Source organism: Mustela erminea, chromosome 14 (assembly GCF_009829155.1).
Source record: "Mustela erminea isolate mMusErm1 chromosome 14, mMusErm1.Pri, whole genome shotgun sequence".
Lineage (NCBI taxonomy): Eukaryota > Metazoa > Chordata > Mammalia > Carnivora > Mustelidae > Mustela > Mustela erminea.
Window position 1 is genome coordinate 63,648,935 of NC_045627.1, and position 27,277 is coordinate 63,676,211.

The following is a 27,277-nucleotide window of genomic DNA, read 5'->3' on the forward strand; positions in this document are numbered from 1 at the left end:
TCTTTAAGCAATAAACTGTAACCCTTTGCACATCTATTTTTTGGGGGGGGTAGTTACTGCAACTACACCATTCTTTTCTCTTCAAGTTTCTCCTAAAGGATTTTGTTTGTGAAAGAAAAAAAAATCCAAAACAAGAAAAATTACTAACTTTGGTCTAAGAAACAAACATAATCTCACCTCTGAATCACAGGCAGAAATTCAGAAAAATTACTCTGCTTCACTGTTTCTTGTCTAATAGAAAGTTTCTGTTCAATTCATACTTAAATTGAGTTGAAACAGACACAGGAAAAAAAATACTATAGTCACTCTTATCCGGGCACCAGTCTTATTGCCACTCATTTTCATTCTCATTTCTATCATATCCTTATTACTTTGACAGGAATGTAAATTCTGGAAATAATGCCCCCAAACAATTATTTTTACACCTTTTTGTAAGCCTTGCACCTACCCGTCATATAATACCTTCTCTTCTTTTTTTATTTGTTTATTTCCACAAAGTAAAACTGCACTCTCTTTTTAAAAAGATTTTATTTATTTATTTGAGAGAGAGAGAAAGGGGGAGCATGAACAGGGGGAGGAGCAGAGGGAGAGAAAATCTCGATCACATGTGGGGCTCTATCTTATGGCCCTGAGATCATGACACTGAGTTCATGACCTGAGCTGCAATCAATATTCAGATGCCTAACCTATTGAGTCATCCAGGCACCCCTAAAACTGTCCTCTGAAAAGCACCTACTTATGTCCCTGGTAAGACCAAGTGTACCCTCAAAATAATTTAAGATATAATGTCCTGAACTTGAGGGAACCGCTTCATTTAATTAGAATATCTCCTTCTCAGATAGTGACATGTTCTTTTAATTCTGTCAAATGTATAATTTAAAACTTTAAATCTTGAAAATACAAACATACATATATATATATATATATATATATAAACATAAATATATATATACACACACACATATAATACTTTTACTAAACCAATTTCTACCCATCTGTAATGTCTCCTTAAGGTACTTTAATATGACCTAAATAACAGAAAAAGATCTTTGTTCACAATCAACAAGAAAAGTTATGAAATACAATTTTGTGGGGTTTTGGCTCCAAAACCAGAATAGCTTTAAGCAAGAGAGAAACAAGAACAACTAATAGTCACTTGACTTTGGTGTCACTTCCAGAGACTGAAAAAATGATTTCTCAAATAAGTAACACATCCTTTTGCAATGAAATGGTTCCTAATCCTTTGACTAAATTTAAGAAGATGGAAAAATTGTGACAAATATTTGGCAAAACTCCATTCATTATTTGTTTTTGTTTTGTTTTGTATTCACTTATTTGTGTAAAAAGGTTACTTGGTACCTACCTATAGCAACAACAACAAAAAAAAGGGACAAGACTTGGTGATGCAGTCCATCTCACTCTATCAAAAGATAACAGTCATCTAATGATGGATGATGTAACCTAAAGTGTTCTAAAAACCCCATCCACCTATTAAGAGGTACAGTCCAATAAAATTTTACTTTCTTTTTTAAAGTAGGTTCCCATCCAGCATGGGGCCTAATGTGGAGCCCAAACTCATGACCCCAAGACCAAGACCCAAGTCAGAAGCTTAACCAAATGAGCTACCAAGACACTTATTTTTTATGCAGGTAATTATTCATTCAATCCAATTCAATCATTATTTCCCTGATGCCCCAGACCGATCAGTTTCCCCATCACATACCTCAGGTCCTCTACTTTGTAGACGTTAGTTGTAATTTTGCATTGTTGTATAAAATTGTTCCATTAATGTCTGTATTACTAATAGATGGTAATCCCCATCAGGGCAGGGAACATCTTTTTACTTTCTTTTTTCCCCTGCACTTCAAGCATTGTACTTCAAGTTCTGTAAGTACTTGGTAACATTTATTTGAGTAATAGACGTTGATGGATCTTGGTCCTGAGCTACTGTGTCTCCCCTTGAATGGTGGCAATGACTCATCCAGCGAGTTCCAGTTCTTTTGATAGCTCCCTCCAACCCAAGGCCTAACCCTCCCTGGTGTCCTGGCAGTTGTAATCAGGGATACCACCCAACAGGGTGCTAGCAAAACTCATTGCAGTCCTAATCTTGGCATTGATTTTCAGAAGCACTCACGGAAGAGATAGGCCCTAAGGTGAGTTCACAAGCCAGGACTGGAAAAAGCTCATGTCACTGCTTTGTAAGAGTTTATAAAAAGGTCACATTTGAAATAAGATCTTAAATATATGGATAGTTAATTAGGCTACGTCAGATGGGATTGGTAAAAGGCGTAAAGGAGGTAAAACCTTCTGGACCAGGAGAACACCATATTGCCAAAGTCCCTAATGAGAGGATTGGGACAGTGATAAAGGGCTCGGGGAAGCAGAGTTTTGAGACAAGCCTGGGAGTAAGTAGGGGCCACATCCTGAGAAGTTCTAGAGTCATGTTAAGGGAATCAGTTTATATCTTAAGAAAAATGGGATCCCATTGTGGAATTTTAAGTTGAAGTGAGATAACCTGGGCAATTTTGTGTTCTGGAAAGGACACTTTGTCTGCAAAGAAAGAGTGAGGGCAGCAACCTTGGAAGTTGAGTCATTTTTCTTATTTTATGGATAAGAAAATGAGCGTAAATGAATAGAACTTCTTCAAGGCCACATTGTAAGTGGTAAAACCAAGCTTCAAACACTGGTCTGAAAACTTAACCACAGCCTGCTGCCTTTCTAGAGCAAGGTAATAAACCACCAAAATAGAGTTAGTTAAAAAGATTTTTTTTAAAGTTATAAACAAGAACCTTATTCTCTGACTCCTCCTGACTTTACCTTGATCATGACTGTCAGAAAATGAGGAGGAGCTGAAGTTCCATGACTTGACCTAAGGTTCAGGGACCTCATCTGTAATATGGTAATAATGCATATTTTACTGGGTTGTCTCAGGATTCTATCAGAAAAGAAAGAAAGTTCTTACTCTAATATCAGTCATATAGTTAGAACTTGACAAGGTTGATCACTATCGCTGTCATTATAATTATTATTATCCGTTTTTCCTTTTTGACTGTCATCCAGCTATCATAGAAATCGCTGGCAACCTGTTACCTACCTGCTGACAAAGAGACCATGACTAGTCATTGTCCTTTGCTAGACTAGAGCACCAATTGTGGGATATCTCACAAATAAGCCTGCTTTTCTCCAAACAATAATATCCTAACTCCAGGCCCATGTCATGTGTGTCCTCAATTAGTGTATAAAATTCATACCTAAAGAGTTGATTTAATTATCTTTAATTCCTTAAGTAAAATGGCTGAATTACAAAACTTCCCTTGAATATTACCAAAGAATGTAATGGCCTATTGTCCATGACATACAAAGAAGATAAGCTATCAGCAGGGGATGAGGTTTGGGTTATTTATCTAAGTAGATATGATATATTTTTAATGCTCTGTGGTGTTGAATCCTTTATAAATATGGCATATATTCTCAAAGTAACTAGCCACAGTTATGGAGGCAACAAGCATTATTTTTTTTTATGTAAAGATTTTATTTATTCATTTGACAGACAGAGATCACAAGTAGGCAGAGAGGCAGGCAGAGAGAGAGAGGAGGAAGCAGGCTTCCCGCTGAGCAGAGAGCCCGATGCGGGGCTCAATCCTGGGACCCTGGGATCATGACCTGAGCTGAAGGCAGAGGCTTTAACCCACTGAGCCACCCAGGTGCCCCAACAAACTTTACTGACAACAGAAACAACATAATTACCAACAAACAACAAATTATGGCAGCAGATGTGGGTCTCCAACCCATGAACCTTGAATTCCTGATTTATCAGTGTGATTTTCCTTGTTGTCCTCTGGGTCCAATTCCCATTTTTTATTCTTTTTTATACAGGCACATCCCTGACCCTCTTACCTGGTCTTTTGCCTTGTCTGATGCTTGTTTCTTCATTATCTCCTTTTAATTAATCAAATCTTTTCTCTTCACCCCTTAGACTTCCTTGCCTTTACAGCTTACTCATTCCAAAATAACATATAAAAGCCCAGGCATTTACATTAACTATAACAAAGAGGTTAATCTAATATTTCAGGTAGTGAAAATTATCCTTAGAGTGACAAAGATAAAACTATTTCACCTTTGGATTTCTTTGCCTCCCTTTGAGTTACTTACTGGGCTTCTGCTGTATGTCTGCCCAGCACTGTGCTGGGGGACTAAGAAGGATGAGGAGAGGTGGAGAGTGAAAAAAAAAAAAAAAAAGGAATGAACTGAAGTCCTCCTTTGCAAGAAACTTGTACTTGCTAGGGGAAAAAAAACCCATGTATGCATTACACAATGATAACAGCCAACATTTATGACGGGCCTACTATGTGCCAGCCAATGTATCTATTCTTTCTTTCTTTCTTTTTTTTTTTTTTTTAAAGATTTTATTTATTTATTTGACAGAGAGAGATCACAGGTAAGCAGAGAGGCAGGCAGAGAGAGAGGAAGGGAAGCAGGCTCCCTGCTGAGCAGAGAGCCCGATGCAGGGCTCGATCCCAGGACCTGGGATCATGACCTGAGCTGAAGGCAGAGGCTTTCCCCCACTGAGCCACCCAGGTGCCCCATCTATTATTTTTTTAATCCTATGTGGTTGTAAATTAGTTATGTGCTACTCTGTGACAAATTACTATAAAGCATAGTGGTTTAGAGCAGCAATAAACATTTATTACCAGTTTCTGCTGGTGAGGTATATGACAGTGGTTTAGATGAGAGGTTAGGGCTGGGCATAGGAAGCACAAGTCAAGACGTCAGCAGGATCTGCAGTTACATGAAGGCTTGACTGGGGCTGGAGAATCCACTTCCACAGTGACTCACTTCCACAGCTGTCAAGTTGATACTGCCGGTTGGCAGAAGGCCTCGGTTCCTCTCCACATGGGCCTCTCCAGAGAGCCGCTAAGGGTCCTCATGACATTGCGGCACACAGTACCACATTCTTGGCAAATTACTCTCTTAGCTTATACCCATTCTAGTGGGTACGTGGTAGCATTTCCTTATAGTTTTAATCTGCATGTCCCTCATCACTAATAATGTTGAACACCTCATGGGTTTATTCGTTATCTGTATATATTTTTTGGATAAGTGTGTAATCTTCCACTTAAAGGGTTGTTTATTTGTTTGATCTTTTTTTTTTTCTTACCATATATTACTTTTGGTGTCCAGTGTTTATAATATGGGGGCCAGAGCTTTCTCTCCAACTCAAGTGGGGCTTTTTCGATTGGCTTGTGAGGCCAATAGGGGTCCTTCTTGTCTGATTTGGCTTCTGGGAAGACTTCACTCAGGTGCTCAGTGGTCATCTGATCAAACGGAATTACGTTCTTCATCTTCTCCAGCTCTTTTTTCATATTCCTCCATCCTGGCCTTTGAGAGAGATGAAAACTCAGCACTCAGCACAGCTTTTCACATCTTCTTTTTCTTCAGCATCAACCTGAATGGTATATTTCTCCTCTGGCACAGGAATCTTCAGGGTATTAAATTTCTTCTCAAAGCCATTTACCAAGCCAGTTATAGGTTTTCAGACTTTTACTGAAGGTTTAGGGGTTGTGGAGAGGATTATAACATAGCACAGAACTCAAAACTGAACCCTAGAAGTCAATACTATTATCTAAATCTCCTGACTACTCCACCGTAGGGACTGTTGTGATTTAAAAATAAGTCTGGGGGCACCTGGGTGGCTCAGTGGGTTAAAGCCTCTGCCTTCGGCTCAGGTCATGATCCCAGGGTCCTGGGATGGAGCCCCACATCAGGCTCTCTGCTCAGCGGGGAGCCTGCTTCCTCCTCTCTCTCTCTGCCTGCCTCTCTGCCTACTTGTGATCTCTGTCAAATAAATAAACAAAATCTTAAAAAAAAAATTTAAAATTAAGTCTGCAGGGGCATCTGGGTGGCTCAGTGGGTTGGGCCTCGGCCTTTGGCTCCGGTCATGATCCCCGGTCCTGGGATTGAGCCCCACATGGGGCTCCCTGCTCAGGGGAGAGCCTGCTTCTCCTTTTCCCTCTGCCTGACAACTCTGCCTAATTATGCTATCTCTCTGTTAAATAAATAAATGAAATATTAAAAAATAAAAATAAAAAAATAAGTTTCCAAATTGATACTTCTCCCTTCAAAATGTGGAGCCTAATTGCCCTCTCCTTGAAAGTGGGATGGGAGTTAGTGACTGGCTCTTTATTTTTTTATTGTTATTTTTTAAAGACTTTATTTATTTATTTGACAGAGAGAGAGAGAGAGAGAGATATCACAAGTAGACAGAGAGGCAGGCAGAGAGAGAGGGGGAAGCAGGCTCCCTGCTGAGCAGAGAGCCCGATGCGGGACTCAATCCCAAGACCCTAAGACCATGACCTGAGCCAAAGGCAGAGGCTTAACCCACTGAGCCACTCGGGCACCCCTAGTGACTGGTTTTCAACAAATAATATGTGACAGAAGTGAAGATATGTGACCTCTGAGGTCAGATAATAAAGGGATAGAGTTCTTGCCTGTCACTTGCTCTCAGATGGCTCTGGGAGAAGACAGGTGCTATATCATGAAGACACTCAAGCATCCCTGGGAGAGTCCATGACATGAAATGCAATCGTGGCCTCCACGGACAGCCAGTATCCACTTGCCATGGCCATGCAAGCATGCCATCTTAGAAATATATCCTTTAGCCCCCCTCAAGAGTTCAGATGACCCCAGCAGACATCTTTACTGCACTCTAATGAGAGCCCCTGAGCCGAGCTGCTCCCACATTCCTGACCCACGGGAACTGAGAGATAATAATAATGCTTATTGTTGTTTTAAGCTGCCAAGTTTTAGGGTAATTTGTGATGCAACTATAGAAAAATAATGCAGGGGTGCCTTGGTGGCTCAGTCGTTGAGTGCCTGCCTTCAGCTCAGGTCATGGTCCTGGGGTCCTGGGATAGAGTCCCGAGTTGGGCTCCCTACGAAGCAGGAAGCCTGCTTCTCGTCTGCCACTCCCTCTGCTGTATTCCCTATCTTGCTGTCTCTCTCTCTTTGTCAAATAAATAAAATCTTAAAAAAAAAAAAAAGAAAAGAAAAAGAATGCAGGAACTCTCTCATGGGTCATTGTTCTCTTTAGTCTTGTCTTCTAGCACCTTGCATAGGTCCCTCTTTCCCTTCATGTCTTTTTCATGTTGTCTTACCAGGGCTTCCCAAACCTAGTCTCTAGTGGGAGTGCTCAAAATCCCACATTATTAGGCAGAGCCATCAGTCTTGTTGGTCTAAGCCTCTTCTGCCTAGGCTAAGCCAAGGGATCCCACTTTTGTGGGCCAAACATACAGATTAAAGTTCATAAACCCAGCTACTCTGTCTTCCCACCAGACCAACTAGTGACAGGTCCACTCACAAAGCTGCCGGGTTTTCAAACAAGTATTCTTGCCATCACAGAAGCATACATGAGCAAAGTGCTACAAGAGCAGAGAAAAAGAAGCACCCAGGCAGACTGCGGGAGCTCATAGGTGACATGTGAGTTGGCTTCTGAAGCATAAGCAGGAATTCATTTGGTAAAGAAGTGAAAGAAAATCATTTATGCAGAAGTAATAGCCAGTACCAAGGCTCAGAGGTAAGCGAGGGCATAATTCTGAGAACAGCAAATATGTCAGGGTGTGGGTGAGAATACCTACTGGGGAGCCAGAGGATGTTGGGGCTAGATCTTATCAGGCACTGGAAGCCACATGCATCATTTAGGAGAGTACAGGTGACAGAACTACCTGATTCAATGGGCTTAAAAATGAGAGCAGTAATGAATTTAGTATCTCTAATAAGCCCATAGGTAGAGCTTCTCCTGTGTTCATTAAGTTAGCAACAATGTTAATGACGTTATCTGTACTTCTATTCTGTTATTTCTAGGCTTCCCTCCACCCCCACACCCTGAGTCTCCCACCCTATGGTTGTAAGATGGCTACAGCGGCTCCAGGACTCATATCCTTACGATTACTTCCGGAGGCAGAAAAGGGACTTTTTCTTCCTACTCTCATTATGTAAACTTTTTATACTCTTTATAAGTTGGATAAAACATCTCCCAGAAATGTTTCCCCTCTTCCTCTCGTTCTTCCCAACAGATGGCTTCCCTTTGGTATCATTGGCTAGAATTGCATTATATTCCCAGGCTCAATATTTGGTTAGGGAGTGGGACACCATGATCGACTTAAAGAGCCTGGCACTCTTTAAGCATATGGCCAAGCATAGCAGTATGGTTATAAGAATAAAATTGGGATTCTGTTAAGAATTGAGAATTAAGAATTAAGAAAATAGATTGTTGGCTTTTTGGGTAGGCAGTCAGCAGAATCTGCCACACCATACCAAGGAATCTGGACTGTATCCAGTTGGGATGCGGAACCACAAAGACGTTAAAACGGGAATTAGCATGGTTGTATTTCACTAGATCAGAATGGAGGGGGACTAAGGAGGAACATGAGTCTGGAGGTAGGGTCACCAGCTAGAAGGCTTCATCAGAAGATTTTGGAAAGGATTTTAGAAACTTGAATTAAGAACGGCTAGTCATTACCCGGATGAAATAGGTGTTGGGGAGGAAAATATTTTCTCTTTCCCTCAAGATTCTCTTGGCAGACCTAAGAATTAAATTGACATGAGACAGATTAACAGGAGAAAATAAAATGTAATTACATGTAAGATGGGGCTTCCACGAGACTAAGGGGCCTACAGGTAGTTAGGCAATTGAGGCTTATATGCCATTCTGAGCGGGGACTTCAAAGGGAAGGAGGACAATTCACAGGAAGATGAAAAAGAATAAATGTTTGGTAAACAAATGTTTGTTGAGCCATATAGAAAAGATGGGACACAGAGAGGAATCTTAATAAAACGACTTTCCTAGGTTCCTCCCTCTGTGTCACACCTAGTTCCATATTATACTGTAGTTACTTGTGGTGCTAGCTCCCTTCCTGGAGCAGGTCCTCTATCCAAATTCTTGTAGGCAGGTTGGGGGGGGGGGGTTGGTTTGAAAGGCTCTTCTTGAGCCTTCTGTTTGTTAAAAATAATCAGCCTAAAATAATGCACATGCAAAGGAGACCCCTTTGGGGGCGGCAAATTTTGCTCCCCTACAGCAGAAAAGAAGTAGAAGGAAGAGATTCTAAAGTGACTTGCAAATTTCTGCTTGGGTGGATCACAGGGTAGTTCATTAAAGTTGGGCATATAAATGGAGGAGGTCTGGGTGGATAAAGTAAGAGTAGCAAGACAATGAGTTTTGTCATGGGCAAGGCGGTACCTACAAGGCACACGAAGAGAAGACAGTAAACTTGGAAAGGAGAGTGAAGACGACAGTACTTCAGCTCCTTTAGAGATTAAGGCAGGATGGTGTGTGGAATGAAGGAGAATGGAGGGGAAATAAAGTGATACAGACAACTGATACCAAGTGTGGGGCTGGTATGGCTGATTTTGCTCAGAGCTGGGTAGAGTCAAGGACTTCTTGAGAAAATTGTAAATGCAACTGAAGGCAAGGCTTTGAAAAGCAGTTAAAGACCAGTTTTGAAATATGGATTTCTGTAATTTGTTTCAACATGTTGAGAGTTACAGCAAATGAGATGGGGAAATGATCTCAACCTACTTCTTGGCCTCCTAACTGGAAACCTCAGAACTCAGCCCTGTGAGCTGTTAATCAGATAAGCACTGCAGGCTTTTGTAAAGAATCATGTTTTACAAATTCGTGGATGCATATAGACTTACTGAAGGAAGTATTATCCAAGTGCAATGGACAAAGAAAGTATAATGAGGTATTGGGATTAAAATATGGATTTCTTTTCTGTTCTAGAACAGTAGTTATTAAATATAAGTTAGAAGATGTTTCAATGCACCTTAGCTCTAAGTTAATATAGATCATAAATCACATGGATTAAGTACTATTTAAAACATAAATAGGAATTCTGTTCCCACGCAAAAACACCATTTATTGAACCACTGGATTTTGAAATATACATAGGTTAGACAGAATGGCGCAGTTGGCAGGCAACCTCAAGAATTTTATATATATATAATATATATATATATAAAATATATATAGTCATGGGAAAAACTCAAAAAATGTTTTGGAATATATATATATATATATATATATATATATATATATATATATTCCAAAACATTTTTTGAGTTTTTCCCATGGCTACCTGAGCTGAGCTCTGGAATAATATAAACACCTGATATTTGTATAATTTTGGAGTTAATCCTAACTTTATGCAACTATTCTACCCAATGCGACTTTTGGAGGCCCAGATAAAATATAACACCTGAAGCAGAGTAGGGAATTAAAGGACAAAGAAGAACAAAACACTGAGAATCGATGGAGAAAGTTAAGTTAGGAACCACAACCAGCCTCCTTATGCTAATACTCTCAAATCAGAGCATACATGAAGCCTTCCTTTTTTTTCCCCTCTCCAGATTAAGCTTTCCCATTTCCCTGACAGTCTTTAGGTCTCTGTCATATTTAAGTGTTGATGGTTGGCTGCCTTTTTATAGTAGGTATAGGACAAATAGCCCCTTTTTTATCCCATTGGGGTGGTCTTCATTTATTTCTACATTCATTCCCTTATTTGTTATACATTAGGTGTATTGTATGTGCCTGACAATACCCAGCCTTGCTGCGGAAGCAGATAATCCCTGCCTTCAAGCATATTCTGTCGACTGGGACAGAGAGACACATAAATTGTAATTCAATATGGTAAGTAAACAACACGCATATATTACGGGGTTGTAGGTCAAGGAAGGTTTTTAGAGGAGGTGACCCCTAAGCTAAGTGGTAAGGAATGAGTATGATTGGCTTGGCTAGGTGGCCGGGAAGGATATTCAAGGCGGATGGAAGGGTGGAGAAGGCAGAATGAACAAAGCCTAAGAGGGCAGAAGCCACAGATGTGCGCTGTTAAAGCACAGGAAAGAAGGTGAGGAGCCGCAGAAGAGGCTGCATGGGCGGATCCTGGATCGCCATGTGTATGCCACGTTTGTAAGGACTTGGACTTTATTCTGTCCAAAGGGTTCCCTCCTGGAAATGAGAGAAACGGCTTGTGTCAGCAAGGAAGAAAAACATTAAGGAAACATTACCTCTCTATGTATTACTGTCAGGTCCGAGAGGGCAGGGGCACAGGGGCTTACGTCTGGCACACAGTAGACATTCAATGAATGTTGAAGGAATTCGGTGTAAACGATATTGTCCCCCATTTCTGTTTCTCTAACAGGACAGAACCAGGACGCGAAGGCATAAGTCTGGGAGGCTATAAGGAAGGTTTGATTCTGGGATCACGGTTGCTGGGCAAAATACCTCTTGATAGGTTATGGGCAAGGGATACATTTCTCTCGCGGCCACTGCAAGACTCACCTGCCGGCGCCGCTCAGTTCTGGAAGCGGCGGCGCAGCACGAAGCCGGCGGAGAAATCGCCGCCAGGAGGGCAGCGGGCGCAGGGCACTCCTGCACCGCTTCGCCCGGCTCACCCACCGGAGCGCCTACAGGGCCCGTCGGGGCGGAGCTACGGCACGACGCCTTTCCGGATTGGACGCGCGCTAAATCCCGGGGCGGGCATTAGAAGCCGAACGCTCTTGGGGACTGGCCACTCTGGCGAACGGACGTGCGGCGGCGCTACTAGTTCGCCCGCGGCCCCGGCTAGGTGGAGGCTGGGCCCCTCTCCGCGGGTCTGCCGTCCGTCATTGGCTCCCTGCGGTTTCCTTGGGGACGTGGCGCCGCCGCTCGCCCAGGCCTCTTTCCGGCTGGGCGAAAGGCCGCGGGGAAGCGCTCTGGACCGGGCGGAACGTTGCCGAGGGAGCCTGCGGGCCGCTCGACCTGTGAGTGCGAGCGGAGGAGGGCCGCGGGCCTGGCAGAGGCGGGGAGGGCGGGGCGGGGAGGGGAAGTGGGCACCGCCGCCTCGCCACCTGGGAAGCGCCGCTGCCTCGAGAACGCCCGACTCCCGGGGAGTCGGCTTAGCGTCAGCTGGGCCCCGGGAAAAAGGCGGAGGCTTATGGGGTGGGTGGGCGCCTTGGCCTTCCCTCGGAGGTCTAGTCCTGTGGGCACTGCTGGAGGTAAGCCTGAAACCCCACGAACTCTTAACAGGCTGCAGACTTAGGAGATGCCTGAGACAAGGAGACCAATTTCTCAGGGCAAAAAGAAAAGGAGGTGACAGGCACTGAGACCGCTGAAGGGATCCCATGGCTAGGTAAGGCTGCACATTTTCTCCTCAGCTTGGGGCTCCGTTGGGGGTGGCAGGTAGGTGGAGGGGTAGGTGGAGGGGCCCTGGGATGTTTTTACAAGTGAGGTTTGCCCTAGTGCTGCATCTGGACTTGGCTGCTTGGTCGGATGGATGCAAAGAAGATCGAAGTGATTTTTTTTTTCCCCCCCCTGAAGACAGACACAACTGTAGTTTCTGGCTCATAACCCCAGGGTGATGGAGTGAGTGCTTGCTGACGTGTGAAAAGTGCTAAAATGTAATGTTCTTTCAGATTTCCATTTGAGTGAGGCTACATGCTTTCTGAGGAGGTTAAACAATTTTTTTTTTTAAATGAACTTTGAAAATAGGATGAGGTCCTTTTGAACAATATGGAAAGTGAACTTCATATCATAGTTGAGTATGTGCATCCATACATTGTGATGCTCAGAAACTTTCAGAAAAGATTAATGTGGATCAAAATACCAGATGGAACAGTTGTCAAATAGAGTAAGTGGGGAGAAATGCAGAACAGTAGGTACGGTGTAAAATCAGAGGAATGGAGATTCACACATGTATTCACACATGATACACATTTATGCTTGTGTAAACATGGAGTATCCCTGGAAAAATATATAGAAAACGGTACCAGTGGTTCCCTTTGAGTGGGAAATGATTGGTTAAGGCCAAAGGCGCATCTTCCACTATATGTCCTTTCAAACTTATGTTTTATTCTTACCATGTGCATATTTTATTTATTAAAATATTTTTTAAAAAATTAGTTGAAAAATATTCTGACTATCCGTTTTTTTGGACATCATTCTTGATGGGAATGCTGTAGTTGCTTTAATTCCACAGTGTTAAAGATTGACCAGGGAGACTGGTGATCTTTCCATAAACATGAGATTAATTCTCTGAATTACACCCCAAAGAGCAGACATTGGGAAAGGAGCAGATAGTGCTTCTATAAATCAGAAAAGCCTTATGAACTATGTAGTTTCTTTTCTAAAGTTTGAGACTAAGAGAACATTGATAGACTTCAGGTGGTATAAATTTTTGCCTTTATTAGGAAGGGCTTTAGTCCAGTTTAAAAACCATTTTTGAGCACTCAGCCATAGAGACTTGCCTTACTTACTAATAATGTTTGTCTCATTTCAGGATCAGTTTTTCCTACCTCTGCCCAGCCTCTTGGTACTTTACTGTGCCCACAGTGAGTCCATTTCCACGTCAGCGGGTGGCATTCCTAGGACTCTTCTTCATATCCTGTCTCCTTTTACTTATGTTAATCATGGACTTTCGACATTGGGGTGCTTCATTACCACGAGATAGGCAATATGAAAGGTGAGTCAGCTTTAGATCTCTTTGATCAGACCTGGCACTGAAGTCATAAATATTTTGTCATTTAACACATTACTACCTTTGACCCTTTTGGGGAATACTGCAGTTTTATTAGTAAAATTGCATGCCACTTATTACATAAAGATCTTAAGTCCCGTTTTGGCAATGTTCACTTTTGATTCAGGAATGCTGATGGTGCATTTTAATCATGAAATGCATCTTTCTATATTCTTTTGTTGGTGGGTTGACTTATTGGATGCATGAATGTTTAGGATTGTTATGTATTCTTGATGAATGAACCCTTTTATCATTATTAAATGATTTTTTAAAAAAATCCTTGATTATATTTTTTGCTCTGAAATCTTGTCTGGTATTAATATAATTACTCCAGCTTTCTTTTAATTAGTGTTATCATTATAGATGTTTTCCCATCTTTTTTTGTTTTAGGCTTTATGTCATTATGTTTTATATCTACCCAGTTTTTTAATAAGTAACTGCTTTTTATCTAGTTTGACAATGTCTGCCTTTTATTTGAAGTGTTTAAGTCATTTGCATTTTATGTGATTATTGATTATGCTTAAATCTGTCTTGCTATTTGTTTTCTGCTTGTCACATCTGTTCTTTGTTTGCTTTTCCTCCCTTCTTTTGAATTGAGTACTTTTTTTTTATTTTTTTAATTTTTTATTTTTTATAAACATATATTTTTATCCCCAGGGGTACAGGTCTGTGAATCACCAGGTTTACACACTTCACAGCAGAATTGAGTACATTTTATATATTCCATTTTATCTCTTTTGTTGGCTGAGTAGATACAACTGGGTTTTTTAATTTTTCAAAAAAATTTTTAAGTGGTTGCTTTAGGATTTAGGGTTTACAGTATATATTTTTAACTTATCATAGACTACCTTCAAGTAATATAATTCCTCTTCCCGCATACCTCTTTATCTCTTCTCCTGGGCCTTTGTGCTGTTGTTACACATTTTTTCTACTTATGTTATAAACACCAGGTATTGTTATTATTTTTGCTTCAAATATTTAATTGTCTTTTAAAGAGATTTCAGAAATAAAATACAGCTGGGATATTTCTCATTTCCGGGCCTTTTCATTCCTTTGTACTATAGTTCATATTTCCATCTGGTATTTGTTCGTTTTGCCTAAAGGACTTCCTTTAACATTTCTGGTAGTGTGAGTTTGTAATTGGAGAGTTCTTTTAACTTTTATGACCAAAAAAGTCATTTAGCTTTCCTTTGAAAATATTTGTGGGGTATGGAGCTCTAGATTGATCTTTTTTTTTTTTATTTCTTTCATTACTTTAGAAATGATGCTTCACAGGGCACCTGGGTGGCTCAGTTGGTTAAGCAACTTCTTTTGGCTCAGGTCATGATCCGAGGGTCCTGGGTTCGAGCCCCATGGCTCACCAGGGAGCCTGCTTCTCCCTCTCCCTCTGCCTGCTACTTTGCCTGCTTATGCTTGCTCTCTCTCTGTCCAATAAATAAATAAAATTAAAAAGAAAAAAAGAAATGATGCTTCACCGTCTTCTGCATTGCATTCTTTCTGAGGAGAAGTCTGCTGTAATTCTTAAATCTTGTTCTCTGTACATCACGTGTCTTTCCTCTAGCTTTTTACATTTATCACTGGTTTTGAGCAATTTGATTATGATGTGCCTTGGTGTAGTTTTCTTCATGATACTTTCACTTGTGATTTGTTGATTCTTGCATCTATGGATTTATACTATTTAATCAAATTCAGAAAAATTTTGACCATTATTTCTTCAAATATTTTTTCCCGACCTCCTCCACTTCTTCTTTGGTATCTTCAGTCACATACATATTGAACCATGTGAAGTTTTCTCACAGTGAGTTTTCTCACTCATTTTTTTCCCAGTCTTTTTTCTCTCTGTATTTCTTTCTGGGTATTTTATATTGCTGTGTTGTCCAGTTCACTAGTGTTTTCTTTTATAAAGTCTAATGTACTCTTAGTTCCATCCAGTGAGTGCTAAATACCTTTTTTTTTTTTCTGGAAAATACATCTGAATTATTTGATATAGTTTTAATGCCTCACCAGTTACATAGAAGATCTGTATCTTTTATAACAATGATTTGTTTTGCTCTTGTTTTTTGAGGTTAGTTTCTGATTAGGCTACAAGGTGAAATGATGATGTGTTGTGTTCATCATCAATATGACTTTCTCTTTGTTGTTTCTCAGTATCAGGAGACTTTGGGCTGCAAGTGACAGCCAAACTGACTTAAATAAAAAGAAAGCTTATTGGCTCACACAACAAGAAGTCCAGGAACAAAGGGACCATCAGTGCAACATTGGCTGTCAGGTTGAGAATCTCTGTCTCGGTTTTACACAGTGTCAACTTGTTGAATGGTTATAAGATCGCAGCTAGTAGCCACTAGGGCTACATACATCCACACTCATGTCCTACAGGAGGGAAACAGGTCTTCTGTGCCCTTGTGTGAGAATGAGGAGAGCTCTTCCTGGAAACCTCCATCAGCCCTTTCCTTCAATCTTTTCTGGTCAGAATTGGGACATGTGACCACTCCCCTTAATATTTCTGGGTTGTTCTGTTTCCATAATTTTTCATTTCCACTTCACTTTGGTCATTCACCCATTCATTCATTCAGCAAGCATTTACTGAGCAACCACTGTGTGCTGGGTGATGACAGTCACCAGGACATGGAGACTTTGGTACCTTTTTTCAAGAAGTTTATGTTTCCAACCTTTCCTCCCTCAACACCACTATTCATTTGTATTTTTCTTTCTGTCTTTCTGAAGAAGGAATATTTGTTTAGGGGACTATAGTTGTCAATAATCAGCCTGAAGCAGTCTGTTAGCTTCAAAGAACTAAATCCATAGTTTGAGTGTTTTTTAAATACTTATTGAGATTTTCTTGACACACCTGAGGACAGTTTTCCACTGGAAGACAGCATGGTCTAATTATGGAATTCTATGTGGGTTAATACGGCTAGGGTAAAGACTGTTAGGGAATGAGTGGTGAGCTGTGTGGCTGGAGAAATCAGCTCGAACCTGTTAAGTCGTTTGAGGGGGTTTAGACATTATTTTCAGGGCAGAGGGAAGGCTTTGAAAGGCTTCAAAGAGTGATATGATTGGAATTTCTTTTTAAAGAAAGCTCACTTTCGTGGCATTGTGGCGAATGGATTGGACGGGAATAAACATGAAAGGAGGGAGATGAACTGGAATACTCCAGAAGAGATGACGGTCGCCTGAACTTGGGTGGAAGCAGCGATAATGGAGAGAAAGAAGTAAATGAATTTGAGGGATATGTGGGAGGTAGAGTGATCTGATATTCTTGTCTACCACTCTACCCCAAGTGGCAAGATCTGATAAATACTGAAGTTGAATTAATCTCAACAAGTGAGCTGCAGAGCTAAGGGACACACTGTGCCTGTGTGGTTATCTTACCAAAGTCCTGACCCCTGTAATGCTCTAGTTGAGCAGCCATCAGCCTTACAGCCTAGAGCTCCTGTTCTTTATTGAAAGGTTATGTGCATATTGCCACAAATTACTGTGTATCATTACATTTCACTCATGGCAGCCCCTGTGAGTCATTTTGGAAGCAAACATTCATTGAAAGTTTGCTATGTGCTTGCTGCTATTGTAGATATTAAGGTACAAAGATGAATAAAATGTGGCTCCTGAACTCATGGAGTTCATAATCTAGTTAGGGAGGCAGATGTGAAGGAAGAATTATTTCCCAGTGAGATAATAGTTTATATATATATATCTGTGTAGAATCAAGAACTGTACATAGTCAAGAATTAGGAACAAAGAATCAGAAATTAATCAGCAGAGGCCTATGAGTAACTAACGTCGATATCCTTAAGCTCATGCTATTTACTGATAAGATAGTCTTTCCCATAGACCCTGTTTGCTTTTATTTTACACACTGTGTTAATTAGCTTGGATTTGTCTTGTCTCAGAACACAGCATATAAACAGCAAACTAGATCGTGGTAGTAGGAAGGATATGTTGACCATTAGATGCGGGCACACTGATGACAACTGCCAATAAATAATACGCTGGCATCTTGACCCTGAGGCAGGGGAGAGTCTTTTATATAATCAAATAATCTTGATTTTTCTTTTCTCTAATTCCATTTTCTGCACTATAGATATACACTGAAGATAATGGGCAGCATTATCTGCATTTAAAATATTCCTTCCAGAATTTTTTTCTTCCTGGTTGCTGCTGTTGCTTAAACATTGGTGAGCACTAGCTGACGATAAGATGATTAAGCAAATGATTAGGAATGATTAGGAATTGATGGAAATACTTCAATTCAACAGCTTATTAAAAAATCAGACAAGTGGTTATTGAGATTTTTTATATACTTATAATACAGTCATATTTTTTCCAACTTAAATTGTTCCAGTTCTCATGATGAAATTATATCAGTAGTTTGTATTGAAAAAAATAATTTGAATTTTTTACAGTCATTGGTGGAACTTAGCATATTTTTTCTGAGGCAACATGACCCAGGATTTTAGAAGCCTGCATGAGGGTTTTCCTTCTGTAGTTTCAAAACTGAAGAGTTGTTGTATTTGTTTGTTTATTATGAACATGTATCCATATTGCTTCAGGAAGGTGAAATCAGGAGGTTTGCATCAGAACTAGAATTTCAGAAAAGATAAATTTAGTCAGTGATGGGGGTATCAGTAAAGCTAGAATCCAGAGCTGTTTTTAACAGACTTTACTTTTTAGAGCAGTTTTAGGTTCACAGCTAAGTTTATCAGAAGTACAGAGGTTTCCCAGATACCCTCTACCCATACATGCATGGCAAAGCGATTTTTTTTTTAAGATTTTATTTATTTATTTGACAGACAGAGATCACAGATACACAGGCAGGCAGAGAGAGAGGAGGAAGCAGACTCCCTGCTGAGCTGAGAGCCCGATGCGGGCCTTGATCCCAGGACCCTGAGATCATGACCTGAGCGGAAGGCAGAGGCTTTAACCCACTGAGCCACCCAGGCACCCTAGCAAGCGATTTTTAAGAGTAATTTTTCTTAGATATGTGTTTTAATCAACTCTTTGTCTGGCATGTGCTCTATAAGTAGTGCTCTGACAACTTCATCAGACTAAGTACATATTTTATTGCTTATTTATTCATTCATCTTTTCACTTATTCAGCAAATATTATTGTCTACACTGTGGCATCCAATAGGGTACCCACTTGGCACAGTGGCTATTTAACTTTAAATTAATTAAAATAAAATAAAATAAATTCAGTTCCTCACTTGCCGTAGCCACATTTCAGCAGCTCACTGGCCTCATGTGGCTAGTGGCTATCCTATTGGACAGATGGGGAATATTTCCATCATAGCAGAGAGTTCTGTTGGAAAATTTTAGCCCTAGGTAAATTGTTAATAATTTTTAGTATAAGGGGCACTTTTAGCATGTATACATATATAGAGTACAAGACAAATGATAAACTGCCTTTACTTGAATATTCTGTATATTCAATGAATTTCTTCTAAACCTTAATGTTTAGTATTATTCACTTTTTTGTAGCTTCACTACTGTCTTCATTAGAGAGGAAATTTTTGTCTGGTTTACTGTTCTGAACAATGTCTTCGGTACCTGTTAAAAGGTGGTGTCAGGTCTCCTGGGTGGCTCAGTCAGTTAACCATCCAACTCTTGATTTCGGCTCAGGTCATTATCTCAGGGTAATGAGATTGAACCCTGCATCAGGCTCTGCACTGCGCATGAAGCCTGCTTACAATTCTCTTCCTCTCCTTCTGCTCCTCCTCCTCCTCCCAGAAGAAGAGTGGTGCCTTCATGTTCCTTTGTCATCTAGGTATAACTGTGAATGAGAGGTTCTGCATTGGCAGTGGACTCAGTACTGGCCTTCCTTAGGAATTTCAATTCTGTTTAAAGCAAGTTGAGAAGAGACATTACTTTTGGTTAGGATAAAATGATAAACTTTGAGATATGCGGATGAAGTTAAGGCTTCTTATGTATAATAGAAAAATTCAGAGATTTTTCCTAGTGAAATTGAAGGCATTTACCTGCATTCTTTGGCATTTATTCATTTATTAACTTACTTGTTCTTTAATGGTCTTTATAGTGTTTGTAAGCAGAGCTTTAAATTATAAATGCTCCTGACTGCTCTGATTAATCTTGTTAGGAGATAAGCAATAACCTTTAAGATGCTTTCCTGCGCATTTATTACTGTCATCAGTCATGCACAGCTACTTTCCATATAATGTCATTATATTTGGTTCTGAGCCTTGAATGGAGTTGAAAGAGTATGATGACATTCAGCAAAAAGCTGGTAGCTCCATACTGATGGGGGTTGCTTTAATGGACTTCTGGCATGTTGCTGAGTTCTGTTTGAACTCTAGAAGTGGTATAATAGTGTTGGTTGTAAGCTAGGTAATGGTTTGGTCAGTTACCACCCCAGTGTTAATGTTTTCAGAGTAATGGCAGTGAAAGCCACTGTCTTCCAGTTTTACCTTGGGTGATGTATATGTGAGTAATTCCCTTTTCATTGACCGAGCAGTGATTAGAGGGAAATCAGATTTCTCAAACAGAAACAGTATGTGTATGTGTGTAGGGGAGTTAAATATGTGGGATAATGAATCAGATCTGTCCTGGGAAAGCAGATATGAGGGATTCCAGAGCTTTTGGAACTTTTCTCATGGACTTTACATTCTCTTTAGGGATTAATTTAGTGTAATGTCAGCAAAGCAGGAGAATCCAGCAATGCAAGTAATTGACCCTGATGGCTAAGGCCAGGACTGAAAATCACAAATGAAAACATCCAGGAAAGGAGCATTGATCCATTCATATCACAAGCTTGGACAGAGGAAGACCCCCAGGTGTTTGAAAACCGTTAAGAAGCCTGATTAGATCATGAGATATCCAAGTTTCAGAAAGAGGCGATGCTGTTACTTCCCAAAGGGGAAAATTGTTCTTCAGTTACTCATTTGTATGTGTGATGAGAAAGATGGAGGCTTCCTGCTGACTTCAGCCATTAAGCAAAGACTCAAGTGGGTAGTGTAACATAGATGCTGTCTGGTCCTAGCTTTCACCCTTGTGTTCAAAGGTCAGCTGACATTTGTGACTAATGCACACATGCAGACTTCTAAGAGATGAGAAAGCAAAGTTGACTTGGACCCAACTTAGAGTTGCTTATCTTGACAGGAACCCAGGAGGGTGACAGGATGCTTTAAAAAGCCATTGAAATTTTCTGAGGAGACCAATTGATTTTTGAGTATGTATAGCTAGACAGATAACAAAGATGTAGAGGAGTTAACAAACGTACAGCTCTATATTGTGAGCTTTGGACCAAACCAGCCAGTGTTGGTTGGTACACATCAGAGAAACATGAGGAATACTGTGACAGTTCTGAGATACTGTGGGTTAAGGTTTTTGTGCTTGAGAGATGCAAAGGTGAAACAAAGAAAGAAGTCTTAGGGGCTCATACTGGAATATAAACAAACTGCTTAAAGGGAAAAATGACACTCCACATTTTAAAACAGAAGAAGGAGGCCTTTTTAGATCATTGTGAGTATTAGAAGAGTCAGCATTGTTGAGTGGAGGCTTCTTAAGAACTGGGAAGCCATGTCAAAGAAGGAAAGGGGGAGAGATAGGTAGAGAAGCAGGTGGATGTTCCAGAGAAAAAGGTTAGAGCAGTGGTTGTCAAAGTGTTTACTGACCCTTGGGAGTTCCTGAGACTCTTTCATGGTGTCTGTGAGGTCAAAATTTGGCCAAAACTGTTTTTGTAATACCTACTAAGATGTTATTTGCTCTTTTTTTAATTGCTAAGAAACACATACATAAAATTACCATCTCAACCACTTTTAATATACAGTTCAGTAGTGTTAACTATATTCACATTGTCATTCAACCAAACTCCAGAACTTGTTCATCTTGCAATTCTGAATTCTCTGCCCATTGAACAACATCTCCCCTTTTTTCCCTCCCCATGCCAACTTCTGGTAGCCACTATTCTGTTTTCTGTTTTGATGAATATGGCTGCTTTACTCTTATAGAAGTGGAACCATACAGTATTTGTCTTTTGTGACTGGCTTGTTTTACTTAGTATGATAACCTCAAGATTCACCCATATCGTAGCACAAGATGAAGTTTCCTTCACTTTTAAGGCTGAATGATATTCCATTTTATGTATACACCACATTTTGTTTATTCATCTGTCCGTGGATATTTATGTTGTTTCTACCTCTTGGCTACTGTGGTGGGTTTTTTTTGCCCTTTTCACTGAGTTGACATTTATACTAATGATGCAAAGCAACGGGTAGGTAAAACTGCAGGTGCCTTAGCACAAATCAAGATGGAAGCACCAAATTATGCTATTAATTATTGTAATCATCATTGTCACATAGTTGTAATGGGGAAAAAATTCCAGTTCCATTTAAGAATGTCTTTTTCATATTCTGTGTGACAGAATTGGAAATACGTATTAAGCACTTCTGATGCACAGTGGAGTTTTCTTGAGGAAAAGCCCTTACGCAGTTGTTTGGGTTATAAACTGCTTTTATCATGGAATATTATTTTTACTTGAAAGAATGACTACCAGAAAAGCTATGGTTTTCAGACTTGGATATTTCATAGATTATTTTTTTGAAAACAAATGAAGTAAAAACCTGTCACTTTAAGGAAAACAACTGTCAGTGTTTATTGCCAATGATAAAATCTGAGCTTTCAACTGAAAATTAGCCGTTTGGAAAATTTGTGTCTGCAACTATGTGTTTTCTAGCTTCTCAATACTTAAATGCCTTTTTTTGGATAATATGGGTAGTGATACTAATGAATGAGTGGATGGGTTTTGTTTTTTTTAATACTGTAGAATGAAATGTGTCAGTGTTGGGAAGATTTGCATCCTCAGTGAACCAGTATTTTTGAGTATAGGATGTTACAAAATTATGCAGGGATAAAAGTCATTCAAAGTGCAAGATAGACTGATGGTTAACTTTATAGAATATGAAACGTTCTTAGGGTTTTAGATTTCACGTTGCAACTAGCCTTTAAGAAACTTCACTTCTTGAGTTTTAGTGTAGTATTAAAGAAGACTATGCACAGTGATCTAAATGGTCTCTTAAAGTATTCCCTTTTCCAATAACATGTCTCCACGAAGCTGGACTTTTTGAAATACTTCAGCCAAAACAACATATTGTAACAGATGGAATACAGAGGCAAATAATGAGAATCTAGCTGTCTTCTATTAATCTACACACTAAAGAGATGCACAAAACCATAAGACAGTGCCACTCTTCTGAGTTTTTTTCGTTTTAAAAAATAGTTATTTTTATAAAATATATTAATATGTAATGAGTTTATTGTTATATCTAAATTTAAAAAATTCTAAATATTTTTGTTTTATTTTGTAACATGATAAATATAAATAGATGTAACCCACATATACAAAAACTCCTTTGGATCCAATAATTTTTAGTAAAGGGTCTTGAGCCCCAAACATTTGAGAACCAATGAACTGGAGAAAAATTATTCATTAAGCAGGAGGGAATGGGATTCAGAATCTAGTGAGAAAAGTAGAGGGGAAGATTTTCAGAGGGGGAAAGCAGAGAAGGATCTGTGAAGCATATGAAGTAGAAAGATTGCTAAAATGAGAAATGAAAAGTCACTGTGGGCGAGAGATTGCTTATCTTGCCTATGGCGTGCTGTGAGATCAGTATTTGCACAAGTTCTGTAACTTGAACCCAGATATCTTCCTAGCTTTCATGTGATAGCAATGAGCTGTCGTGAGTTGATTTGTGGATTCTAAGCCCAGTTCAGCCCAGTCATTTGATCAGAATGGATAAGTATGTGGTTTTGGGGACTGTAAATTGACTAGACTGTAACAGTTTTTACCACCTGCTTCATTTCCCATAACTCACTGTGATGTTGGATCCAGAAAAAAGTTCTGCCTGACCGTATCTATGTAATAATTTGCAGCATTATATTGGAGCCCAAATACATGTTCTTCCTTTATTTTGTATTGTACCTTAGGAAAGGTACTTAGCTCCCTTTTTTTCTTTCCACAGTTTTTACATGGTCATCTATTCATCAAGTTTGCTTTTCTGTCCAAAGTAGGGAACTCTATGGTCTTCATAGCAATGTGAAATCACCGGTAAACATGGATTAGATTGTCTTCAGGGGTGGGACATGTGGCTTATTGCCTAATCAGAGGTAGATTTCCTGCAGAGCTATTGATACCTATACTTCAAGGCCCCAGACATGTGTGGACTCCTTTCGCATTTGTAATGTTGAATCTTTCTTTAAAAAGAACACCTCCCCAGTGGCACTGGCTTCAGACCTAGTTCTGAGGGCTTCTGTGCAAGGGTCTAGGGGATCTAGGAATTAGCTCTAAATATAGTGTTGGGTGACTAGGGCAGATAGAAGGAAGGTTGTTCAGCTGTGATACTTGAAAAAATTCACAGCACTGCTTTCAGAGCATTTATTCAGCAATTATCTCAATGTATAGTAATACTTAATCAAATTTAAAGGAATTTTGAAGACATCTGAATCTGTCTGCCATGTAGTATGTATTCGTAGCACGGAGAAACAGTTCTTTTTCCATATAATAAGCTAAGAGCCGTTCTTCCTGAGCTCCCCTTCAAGTGAAGCTTTTGAAGAGGAGTTGATAATATTTGTACTTTTCAGACCCTTGGGTTCTGAGTGAACTTTAATGTTTATTAAAGACTCAGAGCTCAGGAGCATTTTTACCAACCCTTAGACTTCTTTTCCTTCTGGACTTGCCTGCCCTTTTCTCCCGAGAGTCTTCTATTATTTGCTCTCCCAATATTCATCACGTAACAACAAGAGCAGCGGCAGCACAGCGCTGAGCTAACCACTCAGCACTCTCATACTCTTATTTTACAGATGAGAAAACAGTCTGAGAGGAGTTAAGTAACTTGTTGAAGGTCACACAGCATAGAAAGTGCTAGAGCTGAGATTCAAACCTTGGTGTTCTGATGGTAACATCTTCACTTGTTTCATCTTTCTGCTGTCAGCCGAATAAATATCTTGTAATAAGAATCTGAAAAAAAACTCACCACAAAGTACTGCTGTCCTTGGGCCTAGAAGCTTTTTGGTGTTTTTTTTTTTTTAAGCAATATAATGTTTTATTTTTTAAACTGGGTGTTGGGCACAGAGGCATTGTCTTATTGTTATTACTTATACATACTTTATAAACATTCTTTCTATGACTAAAAAATAGTTTAAAAGATTGTAGAGAAGAATATAGTATTTTAAAATACATTTTTTGCTAATGCAAATGTAGCACTAAAAAATACAAAGCAAAAAGCCCCATAAATTTTTACCTAGAAACATGTATTAAGTGATAATCATTCCAAAGTATTCTTTAGATACAGAAAAGATGAAGAGAAATTATTAGGATTCATTTAGTTAATCAATGTATGTAACAAACTGCCCCAAATCTTAGTGGCTTATAACAACAAAATCCAGTAATTTACTCAGGCCTAGAAGCTCTTTAAAGTTGGTAAAAGATTTGGTACTTCAGCCAGTTTCATAACTGCCTCCAAACATGGAGGAGTCTTTTCATTCTCTGATTCCAGTGGCCTCTAGGCGAGCGAACCAGCTATTGCCTCATACATATCCATCAGTAACTATGGTCAGTGTTGTTTCATTCCTTGAGACGTGTGGTTCCATGTGGTTGGCACATATAGACAGTTAACGAAGACTCATGAACAAATGAATTAAAGTAGTTGTGCCTTTTGTGGACCTGGATGCTTGATACCAATTTCTCTTTCTGCCTGGCGTAGGTATTTGGCACGAGTCGGGGAGCTTGAAGCGACTGACACTGCAGACCCAACTCTGAATTACGGACTTGTTGTGGACTGTGGCAGCAGTGGCTCTCGGATTTTTGTTTATTTCTGGCCAAGACATAATGGCAACCCCCATGATTTGCTGGACATCAAACAGATGAGAGACCGCAACAGCCAGCCAGTCGTTAAAAAAATCAAGCCAGGTACTAATTGGAATATATTTCGTTGTCAGTCCCTTTTTATCTGCTGCAGGCACGAGAGAGGAAGGAATCGGCAGAAGGAAAGAGGCGGAAAAAAACCTTTTTTTCCCCTGAGATTCGGGATAATGGAAGGGATATCTCATTCGTTGCTGCTCCCATCCTCACAAATAATTACATGTTTAGGACCTTAAGCAGAACTTCATGGCATATCAGTCTTCTGAGTCAATGTGATCTGCTTTTTAAAATATTTTGTCTTGCTTAAGGAATCTCTGCAATGGCAGACACCCCAGAACATGCCAGTGATTACCTTCGTCCTCTGCTGAGCTTTGCCGCAGCGCACGTGCCTGTGAAGAAGCACAAGGAGACACCCCTCTACATCCTCTGCACTGCCGGCATGCGGCTTCTCCCCGAGAGGTGAGGGCTGGCGTCTGGACACAGGAAAATGGCTGGTACAAGAGTTGCAAGACTGATTCTATTTTTTTGAAGATTTTATTTATTTATTTGACAGAGAGAGAGAGATGGCGAGAGAGGGAACACAAGCAGGGGGAGTGCGAGAGGGATAAGCAGGCTCCCCGCTGAGCAGAGCGCCCAATGCGGGGCTCAATCCTAGGACCCTGGGATCATGACCTGAGCCGAAGGCTTGCTTCATGGCTGAGCCACCCAGGCGCCCCACAAGACTGATTTCTAACATTGTTCTCTGTTGTTCTCCAGTCTGAAGGTGGGCTGCCACAGAGCTGGCAGGTGGCAGGCAGTAAAAGGCTCCTTGCTTAAAATAGAACAGAGCCACCTCCGCACATCATTATTTCACAATCTGTTGTTCAGAGCTTCGTGTCACTTGCTTCTTTGGGATCGATATCTGAGATGGCTGTAATGATTGTTAGTTTTGATTGAGAAGCAATGGTGATGGTGGTAACTTTGGATCACTAGATGGGGAACATAGTTAGAGAAGGGCTGTAGGAGGTTCATCTGAGTGATTGGGTACCTGGAGGCCAGTAGGAGAGGCTCTGGTAGGAATGCTGCTCTGTCTGCAACTGCCTTGCTCCCTGGTGATGGTGTTGCTTGCAAAACTCAGTCTCCATTGCTTTAGACTAGCTTTTTCCATCCCAACCAGTCCAGTGTCCACTTGACTTTGGTAGTTTAGCCCAGGATCTTGCCACCTGATTCCTCTCCCTTCTCTGGAAGAGGAGGAAGAGGAGGAGGAAGAGGCAGTAGCTATACTTAGGTGACACCCCTTCTTGTTTGTGATTTCCCCCCTTCGACACCTCCCTGACCCCTGCACACTTATGGTCATGGGGAGGGAGTGACCTTCCTTAACCTTAGAATTTGTCCTCTTGGAATGTTCTAAGTCTCACAGGCATCAGGTATTTTTTAATTAGCTTAAATAGGGCGCCTGGGTGGCTCAGTGGGTTAAGCCGCTGCCTTCGGCTCGGGTCATGATCTCAGGGTCCTGGGATCGAGTCCCGCATCGGGCTCTCTGCTCAGCAGGGAGCCTGCTTCTCTCTCTCTCTCTCTCTGCCTGCCTCTCTGTCTACTTGTGATCTCTATCTGTCAAATAAATAAATAAATAAATCTTAAAAAAAAAAAAAAATAATTAGCTTAAATATTTTTTTCTTGGTAAATAACAGTAACCTTTTCGAGGAAGTTTTGTTCTGTATGCTTGGCCAGCAACAACAAAAACCTCAGCCATGAATGTAGGGCTTCATACGGCTTATGCCAGATGAGCCAGAAAACACATGTCCACAGTTGTTGCAGTGGACTTCCTTCCTTCTGTTTAGACACGAGGTTACTGGTTTACTTTCTGGTCTACAGTTGA

At 40.3% G+C, this 27,277-nt stretch overlaps 1 protein-coding gene and 1 long non-coding RNA gene across 2 annotated transcripts in view; one reads left to right on the forward strand and one right to left on the reverse strand.

The window, feature by feature from the left end:
• Nucleotides 1–10,681: 10,681 nt before the first annotated feature.
• Nucleotides 10,682–11,419, reverse strand: LOC116572648. The gene is made up of 3 exons (XR_004278455.1): nt 11,336–11,419; nt 11,113–11,188; nt 10,682–11,002 (listed from the first exon to the last, which is right to left on the reverse strand). It is a non-coding gene; the product is annotated as an uncharacterized LOC116572648 (long non-coding RNA).
• A 20-nt stretch (nt 11,420–11,439) lies between these two features.
• ENTPD7 (ectonucleoside triphosphate diphosphohydrolase 7) overlaps nt 11,440–27,277 on the forward strand; it is a 42,626-nt gene continuing 26,788 nt past the window's right edge. Inside the window, exons 1-5 of the mRNA XM_032311781.1 lie at nt 11,440–11,796; nt 12,062–12,164; nt 13,311–13,493; nt 25,262–25,467; nt 25,728–25,878. Coding sequence (XP_032167672.1) covers nt 12,157–12,164; nt 13,311–13,493; nt 25,262–25,467; nt 25,728–25,878 — 548 coding nt within the window. The 5' untranslated portion in view covers nt 11,440–11,796; nt 12,062–12,156. The remainder of the gene's footprint in view (nt 11,797–12,061; nt 12,165–13,310; nt 13,494–25,261; nt 25,468–25,727; nt 25,879–27,277) is intronic.